Source organism: Lepisma saccharinum, chromosome 7 (assembly GCF_977018435.1).
Source record: "Lepisma saccharinum chromosome 7, izLepSacc3.1, whole genome shotgun sequence".
Taxonomy (NCBI): domain Eukaryota; kingdom Metazoa; phylum Arthropoda; class Insecta; order Zygentoma; family Lepismatidae; genus Lepisma; species Lepisma saccharinum.
In genome coordinates, this window is record NC_139235.1 from 79,321,351 (window position 1) to 79,333,967 (window position 12,617).

The following is a 12,617-nucleotide window of genomic DNA, read 5'->3' on the forward strand; positions in this document are numbered from 1 at the left end:
CTGCATAGACGCCATTTTGGAAACTAGGTGCCATCTATCTGCAGGCGCCAAGGTTACAAATATGAGAAATTAAACTTCCGTTTCATGATTAGCACACACATATTATATTAATAGGTTTGGAAATATTTCACTCTAATACCTGATGAATCATTTATAGTTACTCTGGAGTCAGTTATATGTTGGCCTCGATATTGGTTAAAATATATTTGTGAGTACCTTGAAGTTCGCAAATTTCATGCTTTGTCACATCACTCAATACATTGCTTATTTTATGTAGGTAATGGAGGCAATTTGTGTAATGATGGATAAGAAGGCAGAGAGAAAACCTGACCCCAGTGGCACTGGGAAGATGATAGAGGATTTCTGGCCTGTTTCGTTGAAAGTTCTTAGCGACCTACAGTTTTTGAATAAACTCAAAAGTTACGACAAGGACACCATTAAACCAGAAATCATGAAGAAAATAAGGGACAAGTTAGTAATTATTTTCGCTAATTTTTTAGTATTTGTGGATGAGTACGAAATTTTAAGTTATATTGATAAAAGACTAATATAAAAATATAAATCTCTTAGTCACTTTCTTAATTTCTTAGGCAGCTTTCACACTGAAGTAACAGACGATTTGGAAATGAACCTTCAGAAAGAAATGCAAATTTGTGTACTAGAGTGAATGACGAACTGTACAAGTCATTTACTCAATATCTACATCTTGTTGCCTCTGTTTGTTCATTGTGTATGCATAGTGAATACTTCTTTACAGTCTAGAACAGTGGTTCTCAACCTTTTTCAGTCCAGGATCCACCTTGAAGGATATTACACTTCATGGGACCAGTAGGCATGGGCGCCGGCAGAATTACTTGTAGGGGTGTGCACCCAGTTTATAATCATATTTTTGCTAACATCGAGTACTTTAAGAAACCCTCTTTTGCGATTGCTTAAACAAATTACACATACTTAACCCTAGCAATACCAAAGGGGAAGGGGACCTCTCAGGCCCACTGATTCGTTTTTTGCGTATTACATGTATATCCATCAATGTAAAAATCCATGAAAAATAGTAATTGTTCTTTGCAATGTTTAGAATGACATCGCGTGTAATTTTTCCCAAAAATGTTCATTAAAAAGTTACTTTATTTCGTTGATATTGTTGATGGCCTTCAAAGGCCCACCCCTTGGTAATTCTAAGGAAAGATTTAGCAATGATGTTTTAAAGGTATTTTAATACATGAGAAGATATATTCAATTGCTATGATGAACGTATGGGTAGTAGAAAAAGAAAAAAAAAAGATAACTTTGCTAGAATTTTGCACAGATTAAGCATTGTTCCAAGTATCAACATTGTAATTGAAGAAAAGTAATAAATGTTACAGTTATTCACTATAATTACTTAAAAATCATTATGTAATTTATGTTTCATGTATAATCCATAACAAAACATGAAAGTAGTGTCTAATTAGTTAACTTATGTGTACAAATGACAGAAAACACATCAGTCCAGTTCAATTGAACTTCCTTTCATGTGCCTCTGAGCCCCTCTTCCCCCCCCATTGGTAATCCCTGTAACAAAAAATACCTTGGCATTGCTAGGGTTAATTCTAGAAAAGTAAAATGTAATTTTAAAGACTACTCTAGTCTCACATCTAACTAAACACATGCGGAAATTGAAAACATTTTTTATTACTCACCGAAATAATGTGACAAGTCTGCATTTTCTGCATAAGCTGGAGTATGTTGGGTACAATCGTGGTTAAATTAAGCCGTAAATCTAAGTGTATGTCAAGTCTATTTCTGTACTTGCTTTTCACTTGAATCAGATCAGAGATGAAAATCTTTTTTCACACAAATATGAGGCGCAGAGCAAATTTAGAGTCATCCAAAAGTTCAGGATACTCACCTCTTAATGATATCCAAAACTTTATGTCTGAATCTAAAAATTTAGTTTTAATGCCAGAGTCATAGCTGATATCACACAGTTGTTCTCTTAGTTTTACTGACAACATGTTTGAACTTTCAAAATACGAAAATGGGTCTCGACTCCAATTGAATTAACTGTAACTTTCTGGAAAGTAATTTTCAATCTTGTTACTGAGAGCAGAGAGATAAGATAATACAGAATCGCAAAACTTAATTGGTAAGGAAAAGTCAAAGAGAGAGAGAGAGAGAGTGAGAGAGAGGTCGGAAATATCAAATTACACCTTAAGTTGACATGCATGTGACACACAGAAGACCGGTCCATTTGCAGATTTTAGGGGTAGCCTTCCGCTGCGGTCTAGTATCCTTTTCGAAGTGCGTGGGAATTGATTTGCGTCAATTACGCAAGAGCGTGTGTCCACAGCAACAGTTTGCTGCTTTTCTTTTAGTGGCCGGAATACTTTTGTATTGCTTATCCTGTGCATTATTTAGACTGTATTTCAAAGAATTTTAAAAAGAATATACGGCAGCTAACAAACTTTTTTTAGATTGCAAAAAGTTAACAACTTTCGACGAAGATGCAGTACTTGGAACACACGTTTTGTACTTACTGCTGCAGTTTTTGTAAGGTAATCGTTACTAAAATCACATTTGCGTTTCGGCATGGTTCAGATCGCTGATCCATAAAACTTCACTTCTCCACTGCCATGTAACAACTAAGAGTACAGCAGTTAAAAACTATTGTTTATTCTGAACTCTGATGTCGTGAAACTCAAATCAAAGAAAGCCGCTGCGTATCACATATTCTTACCTATTATTAGAAACTTGCTGATCACCATGAGCCACGGTAGATGTCACAAATGCTTTGAAATCAAAACCTTACGCGACGAGTGGCGACAACAGAAGAGACACAAGAGCCCAACAATTTTTCTTTGTTGGAAGAAAAATTTCTTGGCTTTGCGCTTGCAACTGAGTCGTATTTCTTTACTTTGAAATTGAAGATGGAAATAATATTAACAATTATTATTAAATAACATTTTGTTACTAATCTTGAAGTTAAGCAGTTGTCTTTATCCCAGAAAAGAGAACATTTCCAAATTTTCCTAAAAATCTGCCCGGACCGTTTTTAGGACCCAAAAAAGAGGATTAGTCAGGTAAAACAGGACATCTGGTAACCCTAAACGACTTGTATCGCTGCACCGGTTACAGTAAGCCCACATTTGTTTCTCACTCAGGGTGCACTCCCCCAACCCTAACAGTGGAGTTGCCTGTCGCTACGTCACTGCACTTCCATTGGGGATCATGTCCTGAGCGGTGAGCTGTACATTCCTATTTGGGAAATGAGACACAATAGTGAGTACAGAGAACCTTAGTACTTACTTTTTCCGCAAAGCTGTTCTATTAATTTTGGTGCCCATTGCCACCATCCTCGTAATTTCTGCTTTGCGGAAGAGTGAGTAATAAGGTTCTCTGTATTTATAGTAACTACATAGAAATTTATTGACGAAAACCAGGCTGCATGAATGAAACATTTGTGTGTATAATAGCAATAACAAAATGACAGAAAGAAGACCTCAATTGGAGACTTTTATAGGAGTATATGGTCAGTATAATTATTGGCAATATTAGCAATATCTTGATAAGTAGGGCTTGGAATAGGGTGACCATATGTCCCGTTTTGACCAGGACAGTCCCATTTCAGAGGTGTGTCCAAGCCATCCTGTCCATATTATTAAAAAACACTATTTGTCCCATTTAAGAAAAATCTAAGAGTTAGCTTAAAAGCAAAATCTAAATTTGAGAGATATTTCATGCTAAAGTAGAGTCATGTAAACACCGTTAATAAACAACTGAACTGCGTTTCAAGCACTTCATAGCAAACAAAATGTTTCATTGACGTCAAGAATGTTGGAGCAGACAGCAGCTTACTGTTTAAGTTAGCTGCATCGGGAGTTGTATTTCTTTGTGAATGAATAAGCATGGCCAAGAAGCGTACACGTAGTTTCAATACGGACATACAACAACAGTTTCAATTCCTGCATCTTGACAAACTCAAAAGACAAATCTCGCGTTGTGTGTCAGATATTATGTGGGGAGTTTTACGAATTGTTGGAGAAGAATAAAGCTGCTCTCATGAAGAGTGATTCTTCTGATTAATACATCTGGCATTCCACAAGGTAATTAATGCTTTTGACAATGAGAGATCATATTTTATTTATAACTTACGATGTATCATTTATGTGACCCATACTTCAGTGAAAAATAATAAATAAAAATACTTCAATGATAGCAATATAGGCCTAACCGATCGTTCAGGAGGGAGGTAAACTGACCTCCTTGGGATGTCCCGTTTTTGAGTCAAAATATTATGGTCCCCCTAGCTTTGAAGTTGATGAAAAGTTATCTTTTTTTCTCGGCCTTGAAGACAATGCTAAACTTTATAGTACTCTGTTTCTCTTCAGGGAATTATGCGTGAATTATTTGCTCCGGGAATTTTGCATGAATTTTTCTCCGTAGACTGGAGAAATTGCAACTTTCATTACTCTTTTATTAATGTAAATCACATTGAATTTTATATATATTTATAAATACCCTGAGGCATGTTTTTCACAGTTTAGTTTTTATTTTTATCGAGGAAGGAAAATTTGGCTGTGTGGAAAATAACACAGAATTCTCTCAATTATTTTACTTTGTTAGTGTCCTTTGCAGAACAATCTATCTAACAGATGGAAGATAAAATATCTAGAAGTTGATAGGTAAATTTGAAATTGAAAATCACCATGCCATGAAGGCATATAGGGGCATATTAGGGATGGCTAAACGGATCAGAATCCAAAAAATCCAGAACCGTTTGGATCCGGATCCAAAAGTTCCAGATCTGGATCCATATTCGAAAGTTCCTGATCCGAGAGTTTTGTATCTCAATCCCATTATAATATTACCACACCTTAAAGGGTATTATGATCTTCGATTACAAAGAAATTTTTCATTAGTTAGTTCTACAAGATTTTTTTTTCAAGTGTTGTTCCTAAAATACTTTTCTACGCATCGGCTAACACACTCGTGCACAAAAATAATCTTGTTCAACATAAAATGTCAGAGATGATTTTGTAAATGCCATTGAAACGAATATGTATTCATTCGAATGTATTGGAAATGGAAACACACATAAATGTGAGACATTCCATTCCAGGATGAAACCTTTAACATATTTAACAAGATAGAAATGTTATACAAAAATTATACAATTGTTCTACAGTTACAGTTTTAAAAATTAAAATAAAACATTATAATATATGCAGTGTTATATAATTACAAAGTGTAAGACTAACTGTAAGTGTATTAATTACAAATCGCGCACGCATGCACACTATATATTTGTGTATATATATACGTATATTAGCAGGTAACAATATGTTTTCCAAAGAAGCGCTCATGTGGGATGGTCAAACGGATCCGGATCCGAAAAATTTTACGGTCCGGATGCGGATCCAACCGGATCCGGATCTGGCCATCCCTAGGGCATATAGGGGGTGTGGGGTTAGGGCCCCACACTTTCTTGATCTTGGCCGAGCTGGGGGGTGATGTGATCAGCACCATGCCATTCATACCCACTTTATACGATGCTGGGTGGGTGCCGGAGCCACTTGAACAGGTTGAGAAGTTCTCCCCTGCTGGGGATCAAACTTGGGTCTCTTGCATGGTAGTCATAGACTCAGCTACCGCGGCTTCTCTTGTTGGCAACTATTGTTGCTTCAATCTGTTGTTTTTAAAGTAAAATTAGTCACTACAAAACAAATTATAATGTGATGCACATGAAACATAACTGTATTTTCAGATTCTTACTCACTACTATATCATGCAAGATCCACTCTGAAATGAGGCAAATGACTTACACAGAATATTTGCAATGTATTTTATGTAACCTTGAAGTAAATATAAAGAAAACTACATCAGCACTTAATTGTTTTTTTCCCTTTGCTTTGGCAGTTTAAACCACTAAACCTCATGTTTTATTGAATTACTACCTGATTACCCAGCATTGCCCAGGTTTTTATTTATCCCAATCTTCTATTAGACAGGAAAATAATGAATTCTAACTATAGTGTAAAATGAACTTGGAGTTGAACAGCATTGGGAGTGTCACTATTCATCTTAGCGACCCCGAAAACTATGGATTCCACACTAATATTGGTCATTTTCGATTATTTTTACATGTCACCCCCTTCCCACCCCCACCGCTAGGGGTGCCAGAGGTGTCTTACCCCTCACAGTATTTCTTTCCAGATTTTAAGTCATATGTGTACCAAGTTTGGTTGAAATTGCTCCATGCGTTCAAGAGTTATGCCGGAACAAACATACATACATCCATTTTTATATACAATTCAACTACCCTCTTGTATTTTTGAAAAAATCAGGCTTTCATTTTAAGAGCGAAAATTATTTTTAAGTCCTTTTCTAATAATTTTAAGGCCATTCTACAGGTCCTTTTTTTTAGATTCTTTAAGTCAACTTCCTAGCCCTATTGCAAGCTATTATTGCCCAATACTAAAATTTTAGCCACAACATTCCCACTAGGAAATATATTTGGTTAAAGCAAATTAGAAATGTTACATTGGCTTTTGTTCAACTTCAGTTAAACAAATGTAGCACTTTAATTTTATTTTAAAGGTATATTCCGGATCGTGACTTTGTTCCAGAGGTTGTGAAGAATGTTTCCTTGGCTTGCGAAGGGCTGTGCAAGTGGGTTCGAGCTATGGAAGTCTACGACCGTGTCATTAAGATTGTGGCTCCAAAGCAGGCCAAGTTGAAGCTTGCGGAAGATGAACTAGGAGCGCAGATGGAAACACTGAATCAGAAGAGAGCGCAATTACAAGAAGTAAGTGACCAGAGTATATGGAGTAGTTGATATTGACATTAAATAATCTCTTGCTAGGCATGGAATATCAAAATATTTGCAATTACTATGTTCTTCTCACATAAATAGAAACGTGATTGTCAATTTAACCACAATCATTCTATATTAGGCAAATGTTAATTTTAAAATGTACTGTCAGTCCAGAAATGAAATGTGTGTTTGTTGTGGTCAATTCTGGAACTAATGATCATCAGCAATGAGAAATTGTTCGTAGCATGTAACATCGACACTTCATGTTTACAATACATGAAATACGTCACATTACAGTAACTAGTCAAGAATATTACCTGTGTAGAATTTTCAGCAAAAAGTGCAGGCTCGACCAGGACTTGAGCCTGGGTCTCTGGCATACCATGCCATTGCTCTACCACTAAGGTACCAAGCTGATCTAATTTAAAGAATATTACCTACGTGAAGTTTCATGTTTCCACGTTGCACAATTGGATAGTTTTTCCCTATTAATTTTGAAGGTTCACTGGTTCACTGGTGGTGCTAGTTGCATTTTCTCCCGCTTGGCGGTGCTGGTGTGTGTTTCATGGCTTGCTTTCTTCTTTCCATTGCTGGATGGTGGTTAGAGGCTTGGGCCATCTGCTGCGTTGTCTTGCTGGATCTGGTGTAGTTCCTGTTCTTTGCATGTGTGGAGGGGGATTGAGTGGGGGCATCGTTTCTTTTCATCGTCCAATTCGGGTGTGCCTGTCCCTTGTAGACAAGTGTCACGAGCTGGAAATAAAATGCTACATCATCACAAAAATGCCAGCCAGCTCCCGGGTGACGAGAGGTCGCCAGGGGGAGTCTTAAGAGAGCGGGCAAGGTGAGCGGTTGGTTTCAGTGGCGGGACTTGTGAAGGGTGTCCATGCAAAGGTTGGGCAGTGCCCAAAGTACACACCGCCAATGGACAACACGGCATCGACGCGACCCATCCGATGGACCAAAGCAGGTACAGTGATGACACTAGTAATTTAAGTATCAGTGTTTAGTTGTTTAAATCTGGCTCAGGCATGTTCACCCCCTTACCTGTTTGGCGTGCATAATAAATTTGTGAAGGGCAATTGAGCATTAATTTTTCCGCCTCCTCATATACAAATATATTGCAGCCTAGCAGTTTAAGCTGGCAAACGGCATAAATGTAAAACAAGATTAGTTTTTACAGAAGTCTATTTCTGAGTTGCAGACCCAAAAAATCAACTTTAACTTGTAAAAAAATCTAGTAAGAAATTATGTAGAGATAATGTTGTAGAGTAGTAAACCTTGCATACTACCTCTTAAGGTACAGTTTGAGCACAAGTCAGTTGTTTAACCAGATGGGTCAGTAGTAACGAGCTGGATGTAAGAAATGTGTGTTAGATTCTCATGCATACTGATGTATTTGAGATAGGCATCGTAAGTAATTTAAAAGTGATACTCTCCATAGTAATGTTCACGTAACATTAACATTCTAATAATGGTATCACTGACTTCATAGAGAAATGTACAGAAATACACAACCCAACTACTGAGCCTATAAGAGAAAGTTGGTTTTCCAACTTTTTTTTTATATTGCTGTATTTACTCATGTATAATGCACACTTTTTTTCCAAAACTTTTGCCCCAAAAGCTGTGGTGCATATTATGCACGGAGAACCAACGTTAATGCCACATATATTTTCACTATGTTACTGAGCCGGCCTCCGTGTCGGAGTGGTTAGCACAGCATGCCAGGGGTCGTGAGTTCGAATCCCAGCATGGGATGGGTGTTTGTGAGTTTCACTTCATCAATTGCATTGTATCATCACTCATTCTCATCTTCGCGATCAGCCAAAAGTGGCACAAAAGCAAAGTAAAATAAACCAAATCACTATGTCACTGAGTATAACACGTATATATACTGCTGGGAAAAAAACAAGAAAAAAAAACAAAAAAAAAAACGGACACCTATTTGAAATCTGAATTGCAATGATATATTACAGAATGTTTGGCAGATCATGCAGTACCTGGACTTTCTTTATGCATTTGTACTTAATTCAGTTTCTGCAACACTTAGTTAGCCTTTCGAATCAGAATTTATGCATTATCACAAGTGTTCGGTTTTTGTCCAGCAGTGTATATCAACAGGTGCAAATACAAATTACCAGGTTGGATTTGTTTAATAATAATATTTTTTAAAAGAACACTACAAAGTGAAATTGCCATTTCCCATGATTTTTCACTCCGTTACGGAATGTTTTGCGACACCAAGAAAAGCATCGCTATATTATTCTGGCAGAATTCGAGCATGGACCTTGTGTCACATGGGATGGGTATCAGCGGTATTTGTCGGGCAAGAAATAATAGAAAATAACTTCCTCAGCACTGCAAATCCATAACATAATTTTATCTCACTTTCTTGTACTACAGCAGTGGTTCCCAAAGTGTGTGCCTTGGCAGCCTGGGGTGCCATGGCTGGTTTACAGGGCCACTGCAAAATGTTCTAATATTTTCACTAAAATGACACTTACTTGTTAGTCTGCACATGGCTTTAGAATCGGACCATCGCATCAATCCAAATATGCGCTTACTTAGTACTTTTTACATGTAAAATGTTTATGATTTGAAATATGTGTTTATTTTTTTATGTTAAGGCAAGCAACCTAACCACATTAACTCATAGTTGCAAGTGGTAGATAGGCCTATATTCTGACTCGGGCACCGTGGAAAAATCGTGAAACACTAAGGGCACCGTGAAATGAAAAAGTTTTGGAGGGAGACAGGAGAGTTGGTGTGGGTTGGTGACTTATTGTATACACAAGACAATATTCTCCTCTTGGTTCACATAGCAACAGGTGACTCATTGAATAGGTATGATGTCATTCGCTCTTGATTGGCATAGCAACAGCTTTATGACCTGCAACTAAGAAAGGCATTTCTTGAACCTGAAATGTACTGCGCATTACATGGGAGATATAAATGTTGCTGTTATGTAAATTCATAAATGTTGTGTTTCCCCATCAAAAACCACAGTGCGCATTATACATGCATGTGTATTACACACGCGTAAATACGGTATTCTGATTTTTTTCCTTGAAAATATAGAGCCCACCATTATGAACAGTTATAAAAGCTACTCTTCTAGGAAAAATACATGATATGCGTGTACTCCATGACCCTCCCTTTGGGAGTTCTTCTCCGGAGTTAAACTGCTGTCATATTTATTTTGACACTTATCAACATTTGTGTAGTTTTTATTCCATTGTATTTGTACATAATGAATGAAAGGACTGTTATCATGCGGAAATTATGAATAAAATCAGCACCATTGAATTGGGCTTTTATCTGAGGTTGCCCCCATTATACTTACATAGTGGAACCAGATTTTCAGTAGCTTTTGGATAGAGAATACGAGAAAATATAAAAGATGGGAATATAAAATTGGAATTCCACTGTATGTAAAAATTTCGCTCATGTAATATACACACTACGTTTCTGTGCATAATATAGGTTCCATTGAGTTTCTTTGAGATATAAATTCTTATAATTCTTAGAGATTTTAATTTTTATAATTAAATTTTGCTCCTTATATCTAGGTAACTGACAAACTACAAACACTGAATGACGAATTTGCAGCAAAAACAAAGGAGAAGAAAGAACTAGAGGATAACATAGAACTTTGCTCCCAGAAACTTGCTCGTGCTGAAAAGCTGATAGGTAAGATCATGACTGTTTATACAGCATCTTTTCCTCTGCTCGTAATGTTGTTTTCAAACCACTTGTTACCATTAAAAGCATACGTTTTGTAGAAGTTTCCGTTTGTACATATTGTAGCCTTAACTTAGTAAAAGCAGTTTGGAACTTTCATTCATGAGTTTGCAAACATGAGTATACTATCTGTAGGTATAATATTGCAGTGGTGGATTAACACCTTCTCCTGGCAGTATAGGGATCACCTTTCATTTTTCAGCTGTCACCCAGTTGGAGAGTTTTCCAATTGGTCCAGATGGCCAATATGAGTTTATAGACACTCTATTGGAACCAATTGGTCAATTGTAATGAATTGGTTTCTGTTGGAATGCATTTTATTGTTTTCAATATATTGAATCATATAAAACAACTAAAATAAATCTCTGGTAAGGCATGTGGAATTTGTAACTTAGAAAAACTTTCACATACAAAACTTTTTCAAATATATGAACACATCTTTAACTCTGTAGCCTCATCGTGATTAAGACACTTATATAAAATTGAAAAATATGCTGCTTCAGTCATAAATTGACATGTTGTTTTTCCTTTATACATGCGAAAACAGCAACAAATTAGGTTAAACAAAGAATCTGACCCACAACACTTGAAAAAGGTGATAAACAAACAAAACACTATCGAGGTCGACTTAGTTGATCAAAAGAGTGCTCATTTTTCCCATTGCATTATATACACATAAGAATAACCATGTAAATTTCATATTTCAAAAAAACAAGAACTGATATGAACATTTATTCCAACTACTAGGTGCTTTAAGGTTGAGTTGGTTCTTAAGAAAGAGTTCTTGTTAGGTATTCATTAAGATAAATCTGACTTCAGTAGTATCCATTAGAATTCAGAAGAAATTCAGTTCAAGTGTGCTGTTTTTCCAAAGAACTTCTAAATCGCAGGAAATGTGATGTCAAGAATTAAAGTACCTATGCTTTGAATCAATAAATTAATTTGTAACATTGATTCTACAATGTATACAAACTTACAATTGGATACAATTCACCAATTGGAAATTGTCTTGATTTTTCCAAATTGTTTTAGTTGAGATTCCGATTAAAACCAATTCATTCCAATTGAAACCAATTCAATCGAATTGAAATTGCAATTGGAACCAATAGAAAATTCCAGCTGGGCACCCACTCATCTTCAACACTCCCATTTATTTCGAGCCCAGAAAACACCAGTACCCATACAGCACAAATCTCCAAGGGATATCCATAGAATATCCACAATGTCCAGATCAGATACATGGGGTGCTTTTCAGAATTCGCTGGTACATGAGCTGGTGCACCGTTGATGCACACTTAGGCATTCCCTATTACACCGCTGTCCACCACAGCTTCCACAAGGTTAAACCATGTCATCATTTTACTCCAGCCTCCACAGCCTGTGTTTGCTTTGAAACTTTGATCTGATACATGATATCTGTTCTATAGACAATAGTATGGAATGTCATGCCAGTTTTGTTGCACTGACGCTAATATACTGGCATAAACTATGGACATTTTTAATAGGACTGCTCCTTCACTTGTATGCAAAGTGAAAGAAGAAAACATGCATCTGTGTTCTGCTGCAACATGCAGGAAAGCCTTCATCTGCAATGTTTGATACTTTTACTACAATACCACTTAAATTCATAGTGCACATGCAAATTGAGATGTCACTAAATGAAAATATAAAATATTCAAGAAATCTGTAGTTTAGGCATTATCAATGCCTTTTTCCTAATGAACGCAAATATGTGTGCGCATTCCGAAACTAGTCTTCATTTGATTCAGTATGAAGCTTTCCGGACTTCACCAAATATGATGTCATTTTTGGTTCACCAGTCTGATTCACACTGGGGAATTCTGGAAAGCGTAGATATCCAGTTCTGGATGTCCTTTGGATGTCAATGGATATCTTGTTCTGAATATCTAAAGGATCTCCTATCCTAGATATCCAGAGGATCTCCAATGCTGGAGCTAAAAAGAAGTCATTGCTTAATGAGAAAAAGCTTTCAATGTATACTATATACATAGTTTTTCTTATATGTACGTATTGCTTGCATTCTAGAATTATTTCTCTTGTAGTCTATAGTTATTACAAG

At 36.5% G+C, this 12,617-nt stretch overlaps 1 protein-coding gene across 2 annotated transcripts in view; it reads left to right on the forward strand.

Annotated features, from left to right (window-relative positions):
• Positions 1–12,617, forward strand: part of Dnah3 (dynein heavy chain 3, axonemal) — a 266,334-nt gene that overhangs the window by 183,839 nt on the left and 69,878 nt on the right. For both annotated transcript variants that reach the window (XM_083125480.1, XM_083125481.1), the window contains exons 47-49: positions 278–471; positions 6,580–6,787; positions 10,366–10,486. In XM_083125480.1, coding sequence (XP_082981606.1) covers positions 278–471; positions 6,580–6,787; positions 10,366–10,486 — 523 coding nt within the window. The remainder of the gene's footprint in view (positions 1–277; positions 472–6,579; positions 6,788–10,365; positions 10,487–12,617) is intronic.